Source organism: Calidris pugnax, unplaced genomic scaffold (assembly GCF_001431845.1).
Source record: "Calidris pugnax isolate Ruff unplaced genomic scaffold, ASM143184v1 scaffold219, whole genome shotgun sequence".
Taxonomy (NCBI): Eukaryota; Metazoa; Chordata; class Aves; order Charadriiformes; family Scolopacidae; genus Calidris; species Calidris pugnax.
This window is the reverse complement of record NW_015094507.1, coordinates 19155375-19176159: the sequence shown is the minus strand read 5'-3', so window position 1 is coordinate 19176159 and position 20785 is coordinate 19155375. Positions and strand designations below refer to the sequence as shown.

Below are 20785 nucleotides of genomic sequence, written 5' to 3'. Positions count from 1 at the left end.
AAAGGTAAGACTGAACTACTTGTGACAAGGTTAGCAATAATCCTGGCCACAGGAAAAAAAGTTAGCTGTCCTTTTCCATTGTGGAAGAAGAGGACTAGGAGCATAACCAGTCAATTTTAAAAGTTTTCAGTAATTCAGAAGAATCAACACACCTAAGTTCCAAACTGCAGGTGCTTTGTCCAAAAGAGCAAAGCAAAAAAACACATCAAATCAGCTTTCAATTGCAATGTGAATTACTATTTTACAATATTATTGGCCATTTACTCTGCATAAATGAGTAACTGCTTTCAGAAGTTAGCTGAGAAGCCTGAGCTCCTTCAAACTCCTCAAAAGCTTGTGTTCCAGTACTTGGCAATGACAAAGCAAGACAAATAGGATGCAATCAAAAACTACAGAGTAATTAGTCTCAGGCATCCAAGCATAGATGACTCTTTGGTCTTGCTTTCTGGGCATGATTACATTTCAGCTAACAAAACTGACACTTCTGCAAAAAAAAAATAATAAATGTTTCAATTCAACAGATTAAATAGGAATATGCAAAACATGGTCTAAATGAGAGCCAAAGTTCTCCTGTCATAAAGAAGTGGCTGAGATATAACATCATCTTTAATGAGCTGAAGCTAAGAAGAGAAATAGGGAATGCAGAAGCCACCAGTACCCAGCACTATTAGCATTCAGAGCAGAGTCAGCATGACTCAGTGTCGCGTTCCTGCCGTGAGAGGGCTGATGGGTTCATTAAGTTGCCACACAAGTGACGAGCTCTTAAGATTACACCGCAGTGTGGGTTTACAACTGCATTAAGCTAAATCACATTTACTGGCCTAATTCCCTGCCGTCGCAGGCCAGGAATGAACATTGCCTACGTTTATCAGGGTCCTCTTCAGCTCACCAGCTGCTGGTGCTGCCTGAAACGACAGGCTCAGTTCACCACAGAGCTGGTCAGGCATTCCCATGTGAAGGCAGTTAGCCCTCTACTTCTATTTTCATGTTATTATTCTAAGCAGACAAGTAAGATTTTAATAAAAATGCATTAAGGGTTGTTAGAGGTAATCACACTTGCAGCAGAACTGATTTGCCACCGCTGGCTTTAGATGTATTTTTGTTTCAAAAGCTATTTTTGATCATAGAGTCACAGAGTCATAGAGCTGTCCAGGCCGGAAGGGACCTCCAAAGGTCATCTAGTCTGGCCTCCCCGCAGTCAGCAGGGACACCCCCAACTAGACCAGGTTGCCCAGGGCCTCGTCGAGCCTCACCTTGAATATCTCCAGGGAAGGGGCCTCAACCACCTCCCTGGGCAACCTGTTCCAGTGCTCCACCACCCTCACAGTGAAGAACCCTCTCCTAATCTCCGGTCTAAAGCTGTTCCCCTCCAGCTTGAAGCCATTGCCCCTCATCCTATCACTGCAGGCCTTTGTAAACAGGTTCTCCCCAGCCTTCCTGTAGGCTCCCTTCAGGTACTGGAAGGCCGCTATTAGGTCTCCCTGGAGCCTCCTCTTCTTCAGGCTGAACAACCCCAGCTCCCTCAGCCTGTCCTTGTAGCAGAGGTGCTCCATCCCCCTGATCATCCTCGTGGCCCTCCTCTGGACCCTCTCCATCAGGTCCATGTCCTTCTTAAATTGAGGGATCCAGACCTGCACACAATACTCCAGGTGAGGTCTCACCAGAGCAAAGTGGAAGAATTACCTCTCTGGACCTGAATTCTTCCACCTGAAGTGGAAGTATTACCTCTCTCATCCTCCCCCTCCTGACCTATGGGCTTCGCTTTATGAACACAAGAGATGATTTCTGCCCTCGCTTTGCCAACCAGCACAGGAACAGTTCTAGTTTTCCTGCTCTAAAGTGCCTACCCTACCTGTTCACCTTCAGCCATCCCCCTTCCCTGCTTACTTTCAGTCCCATAATCCTGGCTCCCCCCCAGCTTTGCCCTCAGGCCCTTATAAGCAGCTTATACTCTTATGCATATCCCTGGAAAGCAGGCTGAACAACCCCAGCTCCCTCAGCCTGTCCTTGTAGCAGAGGTGCTCCATCCCCCTGATCATCCTCGTGGCCCTCCTCTGGACCCTCTCCATCAGGTCCATGTCCTTCTTATATTGAGGGCTCCCGACCTGCACACAATACTCCAGCTGAGGTCTCACCAGAGCAAAGTGGAAGAATTACCTCTCTGATCCTCCCCCTCCTGACCTATGGGCTTCACTTTATGAACACAAGAGCTGATTTCTGCCCTCACTTTGCCAACCAGCACAGGAACGGTTCTAGTTTTCCTGCTCTAAAGTGCCTACCCTACCTGTTCACCTTCAGCCATCCCCCTTCCCTGCTTACTTTCAGTCCCATAATCCTGGCTCCCCCCCAGCTTTGCCCTCAGGCCCTTATAAGCAGCTTATACTCTTATGCATATCCCTGGAAAGATCTTGCTCTGCGAAGGGATGCCTGGCTGTCAGGTCAGCAGAAGCCTGGGAGAGAGCTGGGAACATCCTGTGCTAGCAGGGAAAAGAGCCAGGTTTCAGTTCAGCCAGGCAAAAAAGACGGAGACTGCAAGAATTGAGGCTGAGAGTGAGGTTTCTCTACCTCCCCACGAAGTGGCTCCGGCGGCGGCTGCTGGAGCCGCCTGCCCGCCTGCCCCGGCGAAATCTGGCTGCAGATCCAGAAGGTCGCTGGATGGTTTGGAAGAGCTGCCAAGGAAAGGAAGAGAGATATTAAATACTGGAGGAATTTGTCCATTTCAATAAAGTTAAAAAAATAAATCATAGCTGGAACGTAGGAATTACCCTTAGTTTGGATGACTGATGAAAACACCGAGAGAGACTTTTTTTTTTCAGGCCTTAGGATAAGAGCAGTGGCCATAAATACCTCTACTGCAGTAAGTGGCAAGAAAACATTACACTCCATGACGGGACCTTGACTTACTTCCATTATTTGATAATGACATCATAACAGATCTATGAGACTTTTACAATCCTTAAAAAAAAAAACAAATAAAACAAAAAAACAAACAAAACCACCCAAAACCAAAATGCCAGGTGGTTCCCTAAGAGCAGAGCAAATAAATGCTGCAACTGAAAACAGCTCCATTCTGCTTCACTATTTCCGTGTGCCATGACAGAAAGCAAGAAACCTGCTTTTCCAGGCAATAAACAGGCATTAAATAGAAAAGAGTTGGTGAAACTTCTAGGATATTTGCTTAGGAAACAAGGCCTTGTTCATTTAGAACACTGAAATAATAAAAGCTCTTTTTTCAGTGAAGTACTTCATCTGACATTTAACTGAAGTTTGTCACGTCTTCAGACTCCTGGTTCAAGCTTAGAGCTTTTGCATGTCTCAAGTTCTTTCATTTCTGCTCATTACAATGAGCAGCAGCAGCTTGTTCCAGCCTTGACTTGAAAGCAAGCTTCAAATTTTCTCATTGGTCAAATGTTTATTTTTTCATTTTAACCTCCAAAAGTTCATTATTTTTGTGCTTCATTAACTAATTTGAACAGCAAGAAAAAGGAATCTTAATTCAGCAGTTTTAGAAGCACAATACTGAAGGTCAGCAAAGACTCCTTCAGATTTGCACGTTACTTCAGTCTATTCAATTAAAAGTTCATGTTGGAAATGCTACAACATCACTACTACACTGAAAGCAAATCAGAGTAGCTACAATTTATTTATTTTTTTTTTATTAGAGCTCATTTGTGGTCTCTGCTGGTAGAATAATGTAGCCAATTCACTATTTATGTACACCATCCGTTGGTGTCTTAGATGGTTGGACCAGATGATCTTTTTTTTTTTTTTTTTTATTAGAGCTCATTTGTGGTCTCTGCTGGTAGAATAATGTAGCCAATTCACTATTTATGTACACCATTGGTTGGTGTCTTAGTTGGTTGGACTAGATGATCTTAAAGGTCCCTCCAACCTAGACAATTCTAAGTAAGCAAAATCTTGCAAAACCCTCCTGTTACAAGTGTCACTTTGGCATCTACATCAAGCTCAATCATTCCAATATTTTATTTTTTTTAAAACTTACCTGACTGGCGCAGCTGTAGATGAAGTTGCAAAAAGATCAACTGGAGGAGATGTATCGATAGTTTTCGCTGGAGTAGAACTAGGAGATGTAACAGTTGTGGCCGGAGAAGACTGGAGAAATATTTTAAATACATGTTCACTACACCAGCATTTCTCCACAAACAACTCATGCACAGATTCACATACTTTAAAAATCCAATTTTGACAAGAGATCTTATTATCATGACCTGTTCTCCCCTTTGAGAGTATTTAAGGAAGACTAAGCTGAGTTTTCAGAAGGTGGTGGAGCTGGGAAACTCTGAGGTGACTCCACCTCACAGTGCCTGCCTCAAGAGGAAATGCCTACTGCAGGTGCTCTGAACATCCCTTGGCTTGAAAACTCACCCAACATCTAGGCAACTAACTCAAACAAATGATCCAGAGTTGCTTTACCAGCCTTTTAAAATCCCAAATAGGGTAACTATGTTCCTATGTGTCAAAGGATTCTCAGCAAGTTCCAAGAAAATGGTTTGCTCCTCAGTAAACTCCCTCCTCTCAGTTTTAAGACCATCCTGGAGCTGGGAGGAGCAAAGAATTTTTGTGGGCTTGTTTCTGCATCTGTCAGACCCTTCATTTTGTCCACAGAATGAACTATCTGTTAGTCCACAACAGCACCCTTAGCACTCGAATCGCAGAAACGATGGGAGAAGGGAAATGGTTAGAAACTAAGTTAAAAGTATGAACCTTCAGCCTGGAGAGAGTTTAAGAGCAAAACCATGTCCTATGCTTAGCCCTGATTGCCATTCTGACTACTTCCAAGCAAGAAAAAGAATGGCAAATTTGAAGTTACTTTCTTCTGAGTTCTGCTACTGCCATCCCATCACCACAACTCTAGCAGGAGATGGATATAAGCTTTCTAGACTCTCCTCAAGCCTTTACTAGGGTTTGAGGCTAGAGTGGTCCAAATTCTTCATGTAAATCAGCAAAGAGGCGATTACTTGAAGTTTTAAGACCACTTTCTGAGCCACCATGTAGTTCTTGCCAACTGCTACAGTATTAGACAAGGAAGTTTTTTGTTTGTTTCTTTTAAAAAGGGCTTTTTGGAAAGAAATTCAAGAGCTTTCACCATAATCACCCACCAAACTGTCTCCCCCACATTCAGAGGTTTTAATTGAGTTTTTCCTGCACGACACCCGTTACCAGACACAAGACACAGACCTACAGCACCTGGCAACGCTTCAGGGATACCAGGAACTACTATTACTGACACCATAAAGCTCATTAGTTCCTCTGACACTCAAACCAAGACGTTTTCACTGGCAACTCTTGCTTCAGATTAAGGTGAGCAGACTCACTAATAAAGGTCAATTCTGAAACTAGGTGTATCGGATGAGAGTTTTCTTCCTGGCTTTTCACATGAATGTGGTTTTAGAAGAGCTGCAAAATGGATTGAAGATTGAAAAAAAAAAAAAAAGCTGCAAATGGATTGAAGAGTTTGGAGGAGATACAGTACCGAGTAAGAAAGAAAACAAAAAAAGGAGTTGAGACAAAGATATGTGCATCTTTTTTGCTTTCACAAAGCTTTGCCATCAAATCCTGGCAAAGCTGCTTAGCACCCTGCACTGGTGTAAGCACCGCAGCCCTTCAGATCAATGAAGTGCTTTTATGGGGCCATTATTTACAAGGCCATTAGAAGATGCATTTTTTTTCAGTCAGGTAGGACCTGGGTAGTGAGGCCTAAAAAGCAGATGAGGAGACAGAAATTTAACTCTTTATGGCCTTAAGATATTCTAAAGCATATCACCTGAACAATAATTAACTAATACAGCAATTTGCAGTATTTACCTTGCTCAGAGGGGAATGGTTGGACTATCTGGAAAAAAAAAAAGGAAAAAAGAAAAAAGGGTGTTTTCATATAAGTACACTTTTGGAAACTATGGTTCTGGTCATCAAAACACCTGCAAAAATGCCAAAAGCTAAGCATGACAGCTTTCTGAAGTTCTCTACAATTGCATGACTTCCCCATTTCTCAAACTCACATCCCACTTTGGACAAGGAATACAAATTTTTACTTCAAACCTTAAATGAATCTTTTAAGTTAACTGTTATCACAGCATTATTTTGCCTTTTAAATAAAGTCTACAAGAGTTACTGGGGCAAGATGTTGCCATATTACAAAATCATGCAACAGCAGCAGAGTAAGACCGATATGGAAGCAGTTCTCCAACATAAGCCTTCTGATGATATGTCAGTGAATTCTCAGAGTCTACTGTTCTTTTAAAGAAAGTGAGAGTTACTTTAAAATAATGGTATTTAAAAGTCTGGAAACAGTTAAGTTAGCAAGTCCAAGCTGAAAGTTCTCCAACATGCAAGAAAAATCACACTAACGCTAGCGACAGAGCCTTAATCGTAAGTTAAAATGTACGTCAGTGCATTTGTTTACTTTTATTATTACAAGATATGAAAATACTGCTACATATTTTTAGAGCTGCTTTGATCCAGGAGATGAAAGGAGGAGTTGAAGTTAAAATTGCACTTGTATTGAACTAGGATGCAACCTACAAGTTACTCAAATTGGGCAGGTCTTAGGAGCTGTAGAACTGATTAGAAGATCTGGAGCTATGACAGAAATGACCAAAAAAACCTTAATGATTACATACAAAAAGCGAGCAGCAGTTTAGGTACAATTTAAAGAAGATACCTATTTCTAAGCATTCAAGCCATCTTAAAAAAAAGCATAACCATGTCTGCATGCAAGTGATAGTAAACGTATGTACTTACCCTTCGCTAAATTGCAAGGAAAGCAACAGTAAAAGAGAAAACACAGGTTTAGCTTAATCCTTCACAGAATTAGCCATGACAAGTATCTAGTAAGAAGATGCAAAGCCATTAGAAAACAAATACATTTTGATGACAAAAGCCTCAGCAGCAGGGAAAAACAAGTTCCTTCTAGGGGTTGTCAGTAGTTAATTTGACTTAATTTTGGAATACATTTTGATGACAAAAGCCTCAGCAGCAGGGAAAAACGAGTTCGTTCTAGGGGTTTTCAATAGTCAATTTGATTTAATTTTGGAAAATGTCTAGCTGTTTGCTGTGTCATTTCCCTCCACCCTCCCCAGTAAGAAAAAAAAAAAAGTTGCAATTAAGATGACTTTGTAAGAGAAAGGAAAAGCCTAGTCTTACTACAGTTTGTTTTCCAGCTAAGTGGCAATAGGAGGTTGGGGGAATCAAACCTAAACACCAGCTAGTCTCACATTGTTATCATTACACCTTGAGAGATGGTACAACATATATACCTACTTGTTGCCAGGTTTTTTTCCTTCCAGTGAGTTTAGATGCTGCTCGAGGGTCTCCATGAGACTGCTGGGAGCCTTGAAAGAAAAGAGAAAGATAAACCTCTAAATACACTGCACTGGACCTAACGATACTCTGAAACCCAGCACCATCTTCCCTGAAGTCCACCACGTGCATGCTCATGCTGTTATTTTATTTACCCCTCAGTGAAAGCAGTGGATTTCCATGCTAGAAGGATTCAGGCAGAGACAGCTTTTGAAAGATGACGCTGTGTCCAGATTTGCAGAGGGAAACCATTTACCTCTCCTAAAAAGTGCCTGAAGCCCAAATCCAGGTTGTGCTGCTCACCGTGCTTTGAGTCGGTGTCAAACACCAACAACAGCACAGACACCCACAGGGTTAATTAATTTTAAGAGTAATAGGTTCAAGGTCATCCTTTGGATTTTGCTTTTAGTCAAATCTCCAACACCTCTTTCACCATCAGAGGGTTAGATGATATTTGTAGCCTAAACAAACCAAACTAGAAGTCCTTTCCAATGCTCCCAAAAGCCTGCAGGTCAAGACTCCCAACACCACAAAAATCTTATAGCTGTTTCTTCTCAACACGGTAGCCAGGCACAGGTTACTGAGCCCAGCAGCTCACTCAAAATTCAGAGAGATTACTCTTTTAGACATCTATAAAAACTAAGCTTTTTTTAGTCCTCCGCAATCTTAGGTTTTACTTTTTAAGCAACCTTTTTTGTGGTCAGGCAACGCTCCCAGGCATGCACTTGCTGTTACAAAGGTAGATAGGAAAAGTCATAAATGAAAATGACAGGGAGCTTAACTACTCCCATATAAAAATAGAGTCCAGATAAGTAGGCTCCTACAAGACCAACAAACAAGGAGGAAACCCTTGAGAGACACAGTAGCATATAACAGTCAAGTATTTCCATCAGGGTTACCGGTTCCTCAATGGTACAGTCTTTAAACGGGGAATTCTCTTTATCAGCCTCTTTCAGATCAACCACAATTCCTGACAGCAATACCTATGGTGTTTTTCATAAATAATGTCTTTAATTTCAAGGTATATGTAGGCATCAAAAAAAGTCAGTTTGTGATGCTTGAAAAGAGACTATCCACTGCTCTGATGTGCAGTAAGCTGAAAGCCAGCTGGCTGGCTAAATCAGCTAAATGTTAATTTTTTGTATTAAAACTGAGCAGTAAGGTAACTTAACACATGCAGAAATTTAAAATACTCAAAAAAAATCCTTAAATGATGGCTTGAGTTTAGATATGTCCCATGTACACATGCAATGCAGAAACATCTTAACCACTGCTGCTTTTACAAGCATATTTATTCATTTTCAACTAATTTGGGCAGAATTTGGTTAAACACAAGTGACTTAGTTACAAGAATTCTCCAGCAGCAAGAAAAAGATGAGCAAAGACTCTCTTTTGTCAAAAAAAAAAATCAATAATAAAATCCAGACTTCTATGTATTCTAAAAGGCTACAGCACAAGATACGAGTTGTGCCTACTGAAACATAAAGCAGAAAGCTCTGTTTCAAAAGAAAAAAGCCATTATTTCCTCTACACACGTCAACGAGCTTTCCAATACATTATTCACAGGTTTCTTTAAAGTCCACAAGGTAATATGAAACTCATCTATCAAACAGAATTCACGGAGGAAGCTTCAGAAAATTTCTATCCAGATGCAATAATCTGAAAATTAAGTATTGTCTGATATTCAATTTGCAACATTGAGCATTGCTTCATTGCTTCGAGATACTGCTTCAACATTAGACTAATCTATCAGTCACCATCATGGTGGAACCTTCTATGTGGGTTCCCCAGTAGCTATTTGCGGCCATACTTTAAGAATTGGTAATAAATAAAAATGAGCCAAGCTCTTTAGCTGCCAAGATGCCTCCTCAGCCTCCAAAACATCACAGTCAAACTAGAAAGTCCAATGATGACAGCTATCAACTTGTATTTCACTACTGTGACCACTTTTTTGGGGTTTACAGAGTATGTGTAGACCTCAAACGTCAACACAACCAACTCCTTCTGGAAATACTACTGACTACTGCCATGGCTTCCTTTAGGAATTTAGGTATACCGTTGATATTATATACAATTATATATTACTTATTAGCTGAAATTCAGTTTTATTATTTGAACTTGAGCTACAAGCTGCAAAAATCTATGCAAAGAGCAAAACAAGTCTACCCTACAACTGTATGTCAGAAGTCATCGCGTGAGACATTATTTTAGTTGTATCAGTGTTCAAAAATAGCTTTGGGCGTTCTTATTTGCAAGTTGGGAGGGCTTTAAAATGGTGTGACTTCCTACCAACATTTACATGCCTGGTGTGCTTCCTAATTACAGAACTTTCAGTTACTACCCAGATCCAAAAAGACTACAAGAGAAGCTTACCTGTGTAAGATCAGGGATATCGCCTTTGTCAATTCCAACTTGCTGTGGATATAAAAGAGGTAAAATGTAACTGTGCTATTCCACTGCAGCAGGCACTAATTTTGACTAAAACTGTGAAAACTGTGGTATACTCTTCAACCTATAATGTATTTTATCTTTAGAAAAAGACTATGAAGGTAGCAAGTGGAGATGGTCCATCTTTCCAGCAGCTGCCTTCAACCACCTGCAGCACCTTTTTAATTATTTTTTTTAATTAAATATTCATTAAAAAAAGGGGACTTTGGTTCCACCCTGGTAAAGTTCATACTCCATATTGCAAGTCAGGCAGGGCTTTCTGGTCATACCCTGTTGTCTCAAAGGACAGGGTTAGTGAACTGCTGAACACACACTGTCCAGGTGTGGACAACCTGACTATCCTAAGGAAGTTCTCTGAAGTTCAGCCAGTGAGCAAATACTAAAAGGCATCACTTTAAAAAACATATGCTAAAGCTCAAGTCACTTTGTTGTTCTGCCCTTCTCTCCTAGCATTTCAAACACACAAGACTGCAGATTTAGACCTCTTTTTGCTATCAGTTGTCCTGTTGCTTCACTGTGGCTCTTCAAAGTGCCTGCTGGTTTAGCTTTTGCAGAAGAACAAGCTCCCACTAACCCTCAAGTATAGTCACTCTAACCCCTGTCCTGCAAAGTTGATCTACAGGTGTCTAAAGTACTTCGCTCCCTCGAGTTCAACGTTCACATCAGACATTCCGTTCCAACCAGGAGTCTAGCAGGCTCCTCCAGAAATAGATGAGTAAATTAGCAAAGAAACAAACTTTTTATTTGGTTCATTACCGCTGCCTGTAATAATGAAGCGTGAAACATGGATAATGTGCATCTTGTGCCAAGGAGCCAACTACCGCAAATGAGAGCCCAGCAAAAGAGTTAATTAACCATGTAATATTCGTATTATCCACATAAGAGGATGATAACAAGGGTCAGAACTAGAAAAATCTCCCATTCCAGTTAATTTACAGTTGGCTGCAAAGACTTAAAAAGCAGACTTATAAAATCATTACGTTTTTATTCCTCTATTCCTTGCTCTATCCTCCTCTAACATTCAACCCTGTCCTAGAAGCATGCATTTACTACAGAATTTCCAAGAAATATTGATATGGTTGAAGTGCTGTCATCTGTTACGCTGCACCAGGAGAGTTGAGGCTGGATGCACAGCAGAGACATGTGAAAGTCCTAAGCAGGGCTTAACTACTGCAAGAAGAGCAGGACAACCAGATCCAGGAACTTCTATACTGCCTCGCATTTATACACACTGAGTCAGATGCTTAAACAAGTGCAATTAATACCGGTGCTAAAAAATTCACAAAGTACTTAAGTGCCAGCCTCCAGAAGACTGGAAGTCACTTACCTCTGCAACTTTAAGAAACTCTGATACTCTGGTCATTCGAGTAAGAAATCGTTTGTAGATTTCAAGAGCATCTTTACATTGTCCCTTTTTCATTTCAAAAAATTTCTCTAGAGAAATAATTTGGCAGATTTCAGTTAAGATATCTTATGTTAGTTCTGCATTCATCAGCAACTCTAGTTTTCAGGAAAATCATGTTTCAAAGAATATTGCACTGTGTCAACTTTTTTCTACTTGAACACTAAGCTAGTGGCATTCCTAGTCCTGTGTAGAATTTAGACGTTGGGCTTGCTGAACTGCTAAAGAATTATACAGACTGGAAAACTGCACCCCAACCAGCGGTAGCATTGTGTGTGACATAAACCAGGTTTTTAAAGACAAAAAGCAAACAGGTGAAGCAGCCACCAAACTTAAAAGTCAAAGTAATTAAGGACACTTCAACATATATTAATATGTACTCTCCCGTGTTGTCTTCACTTGAAAGAACAACCCCTTTTCCACTTGAGTAGCTCTCTTAAGTTGGTTCATGTCCATTATCAAGCACAACTGCCACATATTTCAACGTAAACTCATGCTTTTAACAGCAGCAGACAGTGAAATCTCAATCCAATTGTTATGCCCAGCACATTTGTACCTGCTCCATAAGCTTAGTCAAAAGACTTACTTTTATGAAACCACCACAAAGTGTTGCAACGTAGATGCAAAAAAAAAAAAATAATTGTTTGAGCTTTACAGCTCAGGACCATCTTTTTTGCCTGTTCATTGTCTGTAACCTCTCAGTTTCTTCCTGTTCCAGTGGCAGCCAGAGTTTTGGGTCAGTCACACTGGCCAAAAAATCTCAGTTCTGAGCTGTCTTTATAGACCAGCTGAAGTGCTCACAGGAGTCTTATTCAGGAGTATATTATCTCGTATCAGGCTACCACATAGAATTTATAACAGAAGAACCTGGGCATCTTAAAAATGCAATCAAAGAGGGAAAGTTCCTTCGCTAACTTTGCAGTAAATATTACGCAAGCTCACACAGCACTGTGCATTTATTTAAGCACAAAGATGCTCAGTGTCTTTAAGTAGAAATCTATGCAATTTTAAGGGCATATGACAATCCAGTCTCAGATGGACACTAATGTAAGAGATTACAGGTTAAAGTTTTCTCCCACTTCAGAAAAGAACAGTCAAGAAAAATGTAGTTTTAATGAAAGTTAAGTAAAAAAACTGACACTGATCTGAAACTCATTTTTCACTCACTCATGGTATGGGAGACATAGGCACCAGGGCACTTACCTAGTAAGTTAATAACCCCATCGTTGTAACAAGCAAAAAGTTTGATGAGATCTTTAAACAGAAGCATGAATGCAGCATTTATGACACCGTTTGTCAGTTCATTTGGATGAACCTACAAATAAAATATCAGTTACTTATGACATATGTGCTGAATGCAATCAAAAGTTTTAGCTTGTTAAAAACCAGGTATCTGATGGTGTTATAGATAGAATCAGGCACTGAATACAAGCTTTCACACAAAGAAACCAAAGGTTTCTCTTAGCAGATGTAGGATTGCTTTCTACACCATTCCAAAACAATCCACTAAAGCAGAGTAAACATCTTAGTCTTGACTCCTTCACCTATCACAAAGGGGAGGAAGGCAGAGATGCTATTAACAGAGCTTTAATGAAACTGGACAAAAGATGTCAGTTCGCAGCAGAGCTTAACAAAACCTCAGTCATCAAGTAGATAATACAGCTGTGTTAATGGCGTCAAGAATCTTCCAGTTCTTACATTAACTCGGGCAGAAAATAAGTGCTCGTTTATTAAAAGATCTTTCTTTTATTAAAAATACTTCCTCTTCTGAGACCATTATCACAATTCCTATGTGATTTAAGAACAAAAAACACATTAGCAAGATACATACTTTTAAAGCTTTCCTCTGAAAGCTGTACTTGGCTCTGCCTTCTGCCTGGGAGTGTGGCCTTCTGCCCATCAAGAACAGAACTTGTTGAAGATGTCCCTGCTCATTGCAGGGGGGTTGGACTACATGACCTTGAAGGGTCCCTTCCAACCCAAACAATTCTGTAATTCTAACTTCCGAGACTGATTCCTTCAAATACCTCTTTGCAAGGTTACACTGTACCTCCTAAAGCAATTGACTCCTGTTTTTATCCTTAAGGCAGACAAACAATCCCACCAACATCCATAACATTATAAATATATTGTAGACACGTCTATGAACAGTCTAGATTAAAGTTTAGCCAATTTAGTTTACAGCTGTAACCCGATGAAGATTTTGAGGAATCCAAACTATGTACATGTGGTATTTTAATGGCTATTTCTCTCTCCCCCAAAAGAAGTCGGTTGCCAAGAGACAGAAAAAAGATTGTTCTGTCTCCTTGTTTTATCCGTATTTTCCCCTCACTGATGCAGAAGATGAAACTCAAGCTCTGAGCTGGCATTCCTCAATGCCCCTCATTTCCCATACCATTCCTCTACCGTCACTATAAAATAAAAAAAAAGCGCAATCTGCACATTTCATACATATAGGAAAGGGCTATTCTTCCCCGCGCTACCTCAGTGGGACATTGCAAAGGCAATTTTTTGGCCCACACAATGGGATGATCAGTAAAGCATTACCCAGAAGGTGAAACATGTTCATTACAAGGCAGCATTTATAAGTCACTGCCCAGCTTTAAAGCTGGGTCAGCTTCAATACGTACATCGAATTCAAGTAGTGCATCGATTTGTTCCTGCAATATTGGCATGCTCTTCAGCAGCTTTTCAGGCGCCATTGTTCTCATTACACCGTCGGCTCTGTGAGGGGGAAAACAGATTAGAAGCCACGGCGTTTCCCCTCTGCCTCCCCCAAAATTGATTTGTTGTCTAAATTTAAGCTTAAAGCAGCTATAATCCGTTTCAAATGTTTGGGGCGCTGTGTGATTCTCCTGCTCCTCACATCGTTGTGAGAGCTGAGGTGAAAAATGCTTCATCCAGCCACCCTCCCTGACAGCAGGTGAAGAAAGGTTTTGTGTTAGATTGATGAATGCAAGAGATTGCTCTCTTCATGGAAAAAAAGATACAGAGTTTAAATAACTTGGCAAGAAATAGTCTCACAGAAGTACTTAGAGTGCTGATAATCTTCCTGCATCAAGTTTGTAATGAATAACTAATGATAACTGATTGCTATGGGTACTTTTTAAAGACGTGTGTGTGGCCAGTGAAGACCAAAAAAAATCTATAGGCTGCTTTTTTTCCCCGCTTCAAGTGCCACAATATGTGCGTGCCAACTCTGTTAAATCAGGGCGATCTTTGCTTAGAGCTTCTTTCCTCAGCTTATTTCCTTCCTTCCTTTTCCTGGGTACTAATTAATTCCATTACTCCTTCATAGCACTTCCACTGACTTTGATCTCCCTTATCATCCTGAACCATTACTCCAACAGGATGATGCAGCAGTCACGGACACATAATTGCCCCCCGTAGTTTTACAGGAGTCTTTACACGTGCCCATTTTTATCTCTGAATATCACAAACCTGCACAACCACCATGATGTATTGCCCCGTTCCAGCCACCAACAGGTACAGCATCTCCTCTCAGGGAACACATACCACCATTTTTACTTATTTTATGCCATACTCTGAGGCAGCACCTCGTTTCAAGCACCAGAAATAACACACATTGGAAGCCTTTCCAGGAACGTATAAGCAAGGCAGGAATAGAAGGATTCCCAGCAACTCAAACTTATGTTTATTTAAGATGAAGTGTTTGAAGGCACTAGGTGACGAAGGGAACTTAAGATGCAACAGCATCCTGCTGGATCAAAGCCTGCCTGAAATATCAATCCAATTGCCTACTAGTCTTCATGTCAGAAACTTCTCCATGATTGCTATTCCAGACAGGTTCAAGAGCGGTCCCCACTGTGGGAATGGCATCCAGCTACACAACAGTTTGAGAGGCAGGAGAGGAAAGCCTGGGAGTGCTGCCTGCATTAACATCACAGAATCCCAGGCTGCCAAATATACCCCAACTGCCAGAAGGATCCTGTATGCAACTCAAAATTAGCAGGAGCATCTTCAATTGACTACACACTAAGGGGCACCTTCAGTGCATGTTAAGCCACTTGCTATGTTGTCTGTGCCTCAAGAGAGAATCTAGAGCCATTGAAGTCCCAGTGAGAGGAGTCAGAGATCTGAAAAATTATGTGATAAATACCAACATACTACTCTGGGCTGGGTTACCTTTTTTTTTTTTTAAACATGGTCCTTGTGGGAAATAAAACCAGTAGTTTACAACCTTATTCTATTCAGTTTATAACTGTTACCTCCAAAAAACTTCAGGTGTTTGCTTCAGTTTTCCTTTGTAATCATCTTTCTTATGGAAAGGGTCTGGAGAGTAACGAAATATCCTAAATATAGTTTCAGAGCATTTTCTTTTCTGAATCCTAAACACAGTCTCGCTGCAGCGGAATTTATTAAGAGTCAGATTTAACACCTAGCTCTAAAAGCTCCCAGTTCTGCAGGGCACCTTACTTTAGTCATCATTATTTGCCCTCCTACCCACAGTCTTTCCTCTCCTCCCTGTGCAATTTTTAACCAATTACAAATACATAGGAAATCCAACCATTTTGGTGTTTCATCATCTAAACAAAGTAAGAGTGAAGTCACTGAGATACTAAAATTAAGTGTAATGCCACAAATAAGACTTCCATGGTTCAGGCAATCCTATCCCTTTACGTATCTAAACTTTGCTTACCCTTTCTTCACTCTTGCAAAGTCAAATGCCATCTGTCTGTAGGAAAACGCTTTTTCATTCAAGTATCTACTATAACGCCTTATGAAGGTGGACATGTCGTAGCCTGCAAAAAACAGTTACACGTTTTGCATTTAATTTCCATGCTTGTTTAGAGGTTCTTTAGTAATATACAGTCAATTGTATAATGATACAGTCTGATACTGATAATATACAGTCTGATACTGATAATATACAGTCAATAGATCCTAAGGTTACATGATCTCTGTTGCACTGTACAACTCCACATGCAGAACAGGCATCACAAGACATCTTGCAGCTTCTGAAGAAAAAGCAGTAGTGCTGCACCCAAAAATCTGTCCTCTGCTTCCAACAGATTCATCCAGTGGCATGGTTCCTGGGGGAACCTGCTCGTGGCTCCTACACAGTTATGTGGTAATGTTATTTGAGGGTGACATTAGTTACCCATCTACTAAGGGGAGAAAAATGCCAATTTAACACAAAGTTTATACTTAATTGGTACGTGACTTACAGGGGAAAGATCAATTTCAACTGAAACACTTCTGCTATTTTATATATGTCAGTCCCTCTAGCTTTTACATTGACCTTCAAGATTCCCCTGACTAGGTTTATCGGAACAAAGAAATGATGATGGCATTCACAGGGATGAGTGTTGTCTTTGAACTCTTACACCAGAGATCTTCAAGGCACACGATACTGTACAAGCAGCCTCAAACTCGAGTGACCTTCAAGCCTAGAAGACTTTTGAGCAGTTCGTATTACAGCCTACCCTTCAGGTATTTCTTTCAAAGTTTCTTCCTCTACGCTACAGAAATTTGTGCAGAAATATCCTCCTCTTCAGTACAAGTCTCCGTTTGGTACCTTTATTAAAATCCACACACCTTGACTTAGTCACTGACTGTATTTTTCCTTAATACCTCTCAACATGAAGTATCTCTGCCAACTCAGGCTTAACACTACCGACTCTGATGCCTCATTATCTATGACACGCTATTGTATTATCTCTGAAACGACAATTTAAGTTTAAAGAAAGTGGCAGAGAACACAAAAGCATGCATTTAACAGAATTCATTGATGCCAAATACCAGTATCTCTGAACACACATAGCATGTTTTCCTTAGACAAACCTTAGAGTTTTAAGATGTGTTTGGCTTTGTTCTTGCCACGTGATACCCTTTCTAAAAGATGCTCAAGACACACATAGCATGTTTTCCTTAGACAAACCGAGTTTTAAGAAGTGTTTGGCTTTGTTCTTGCCACGTGTTACCCTTTCTAAAAGATGCTCAAATCTTGGTGTCACGTCCCCACGTTACATGGAGTTACATGGCATTGCTTCGACCTTGCACGTTATTGTAGCATTTCTGCATTCTGCCTACAGTCTACAAATATTCTGAGAGCTGCAGAATGATAGGTTTTCCCTCTTCTCTAGAAGAGCTATCATGAAACAAGCTTTTCCTCTCTTAAGTGAGGGACCAGGAAAATTCACTAAAAATTCCAGAGTCAAAGTAGAAAAACAGATTTTTGTAAGCTTTAGACAAAAGTCCTTAATTTCTGCCTAGACCTTTCTAAACTCACTACTCAGATCAAAACCATCTAGCTCTTTTGGTGCCCTCGGCAGTTCACTTGAGCTCCTGTATTCATTAAGCACTTATAAAAAGGTAGCACATTTTTGTATTATTTACATCTTATGAACGAAGGAGCAAATTAACAATAGTATCTTATTTAGAATCTTGTTAAGATTAAAGACATGAGTAGGCTTACCGTGAGATCCACTTTTGTCCAGAAAATTGCTGAGATTGAACAATGTGTTTCTAGATGCCAGGTACTGAATAAATCTCTGCAACACAAAGTTATTCTCTTATCACAGGCTCTATCTGAAGGCTTTGTACCTCTTAGCAGGAAGATCACCAGTCTAGTTCCAGCACACACGCATGAAAACCCAGATTTTTGTCTCAGCCTGCAATACCTTCCTCAAAACCTTTTTCATCCATTTGGATTAATTACATTTAGCCTGAATCTCTACTAAATATCCTGTCGTACACATAAAATTAGATTCTCTGCAAAATACAAACCAGATTGTGGAAGGAGCAATAAAAATGGTTAATTATCAAAGAGGCTGGAGGAAGCAGAAGATTTATCTGCTACCAAAGCTGCATATCCAGGATAGTCCCAGGATTTTCAATCCAGCAGCCCCCAGCTTCAGCCAAGCCAAGGGCCCATTTTAATAACAAGCAGGCCCCACATCAAGTACAGGGACTAACAGCCTGAAACAGTTACTGAAAGGAAATCAGAATATTGGCCAGAACTTGGAATGCAAATATAGGACAAGAGTGAAAATTTACGCTGTGACATTGGAGTTCATTGCATGAAAAAAAAGCTTTACATACAGCCAGGGAGGAATTGTTTCCCAGTCATACTGAAGCTCTTTAAGCATGCTTTTTGTTTTTACGCAGACATACCAGTCTACACAGGTCAATAAAAAGCAAGGGCAAGGAAAACACAACCCAAAAAGGCTATCAAACTGAATTTACAATTCTAGAAAGATTTTAATGCTCATTCAGAGAGGGCAGCTATTCAGACGGCAGTACACACGTGCCAGAACATCAGCTTTGACTCTAGTGAAAAAGCCCCAGGTAGTCTTTAATCTTGCATAACTCAGTTTCCAGACAGCACATAAACTGTCGGCGTCCTGGAACAGGCTGCTGCTTTCTCTTATGCTACAGCTTTGTAAATGAAGAGACAGATGATCCTCATGCCTCTAAAGATGTTGTTAAGGTAGGTTTGCTCCTCATCAAGAACCATCCCTGCCCTTTGTTCTCAGGTCCTTCCTGGTTCAGAAGAGATGCCTTTGCCCTACACAGGTTTTTGGCTTGAAGTCTGCTGGGTGCCAACGTGCTCTCGAGAAAAAGCTGACCACGCTTACCTCATTGCCATGAACCATTAGATGATGTGTGGTAACTAAGGCTTTGAATACGACCACCCAGCTGCTATTGGTTGCTCGCTCGAAAAGTGTATCGGCCATCTGAGGAATATTCACGTTCGTTTCATTAGTTGCTTGGATCAAGTCTGTCGGAGAGAGACAAGGAAGGTGTCAGGTGCCACAAATGAGATGGAAGAGTTTGTGGTGTGGGCCAGCTCTCAGCCCACCAGGCTGAAGGTTATGGTTGTGACAAACAGCAAGTTCAATGTTTACTATACTTAAAAAACAAAACAAAACCAAACCAAAGCAAAACAAAAACCCAAACAAAAAAGAATTTCTCTTAGTACATGCTGACATTAACACTGGTCTGACTCTTTAGTCCAGCAGTACTAGCTTTCCAACAGTTCTGCCCTGAGCTACATCCCAACATTTTTCCTTCTCCATAGCCTACGTATTTCATCCAATATTTCCTTTGCATCTGGCCCCTGAAAAATGAAAGCCGAGCCACAGCTTAGACGGGATATTTTTTGGCATAGAGGTCTTTATAGGGTTATTTATAGGGTCATTTCTCTCTCTTATTGCATGTCTATATAAAAATATATATATATATGAATACCCCCACACTTTGTAGTTTTTTTAAGGAAAAGCTACTGAAAGGAATATTCCTGCTATTTTTGTGTGTTGTTTTAGTAAACATAAGTACACAGCATTGTACGTATGTATATTATATATATTAAATGTACGTGTAAAAAGGATTCTAATGGTCATTGAGCCATGCAGCAGTTCTGAGAGAGCAGGGAAGCAGCATGTGAACATGAGAAGAGAAGACCCAGGGGGACCTCATCACAATATTCCAGTACTTCAAGGGCAGCTACAAAGAAGATGGAGGCTCTCTCTTCACAAGGAAAACACAAGGAACAACAGGAACCAGTTGTACTGAGAGAGGCTGATATAAGAATTTTTTTATAGCAAGAACAATCATGCACTGCAACAACTTCCCCAGGGACGTGGCAGAGTCCCCATCACTGGAGGTTTTCAGGATGCAATTGGACAGGGTGCTGGATAATCTTATCTAGACTCCCAGGAAAGACAGGACCAAGTGTTCTTTTGAGGTTCTTCCAACGTGGGCTGTTCTACGATTCATCCCAGATGAAGTCAGGGTGCACAACATCCCGTGACTTTACTCCCTACGGGGTTTTCAAGTTAATTGTGGTGGTTCACTGACTCTGGGTTAGATGAGTAAGTATTACTGAATTCTTCACTTACAGGTAACACGTCAAACACACTGAACCCAGTCACATCAGCAAAAGGAGGTATCACCAGAAACAGATACTCTAGTCATCCCAGAGGTTAGAATTTCATCAGCATGGTACAACACAGCTCCTAGAGCCTCTACAGACCTAGACAGCAGAAGAGCACATTCAGGCATGCATTAAGACCTCCTCAACAATAGGAAAGAAGGCAAAAATAGACATTAGTTCATACTGAAGAATAATAGTCTCCTGCAAGCAACTGCACCTTATACAGAAGAAGTAAGACATCAGACTGTCTTAGGGAACAAGAATAAAATACAGCTTTGTGTCCTGTACGTTAGGAAGGTGCAGACTTGCAGAGGAGGGTACATGAAATTAAAGTACTTAAATCATAAGTAGTAGGGCAGCAACAAGTGATTTTTATGTTTTGGTTTTTTTTTTTAATTCTGTTAGACAGACTCATGTAAGATACAAGAAATCTATAGCTCAGAGTCAGAAGCCTGTGAGAACTGCAGTGATTGTGTTTAAAATTGCCTTTTGTTTGGGCATAAAACCTGCAAGTTGTCTTCAGTTTCATGTCAGTGGAATGATTTTCTGCAATGAGACAGAAGACAAGAGTTATGTGATCTCTTCACCAAGGTTGATTTGCAAGTGTTTGTTTTCAGGGTGTTTTTTTGGTTTGGTTGTGAGCGTTGGTTTGGGGTTGGTTTTTTTTTGCAGAACGCCTTCTGAAATGTAAACTCAACTTTTATAACCTCAGTAAT

The 20785-nt window shown here is 40.6% G+C and overlaps 1 protein-coding gene across 1 annotated transcript in view; it reads right to left on the bottom strand.

The window, feature by feature from the left end:
- LOC106901777 (clathrin coat assembly protein AP180-like) overlaps positions 1 to 20785 on the bottom strand; it is a 68145-nt gene that overhangs the window by 25857 nt on the left and 21503 nt on the right. Inside the window, 12 exon segments of the mRNA XM_014964746.1 lie at positions 2566 to 2669; positions 4004 to 4113; positions 5827 to 5854; positions 6763 to 6768; positions 7282 to 7352; positions 9694 to 9735; positions 11096 to 11202; positions 12374 to 12485; positions 13801 to 13894; positions 15831 to 15933; positions 17610 to 17685; positions 18772 to 18914. Coding sequence (XP_014820232.1) covers positions 2566 to 2669; positions 4004 to 4113; positions 5827 to 5854; positions 6763 to 6768; positions 7282 to 7352; positions 9694 to 9735; positions 11096 to 11202; positions 12374 to 12485; positions 13801 to 13894; positions 15831 to 15933; positions 17610 to 17685; positions 18772 to 18914 — 996 coding nt within the window.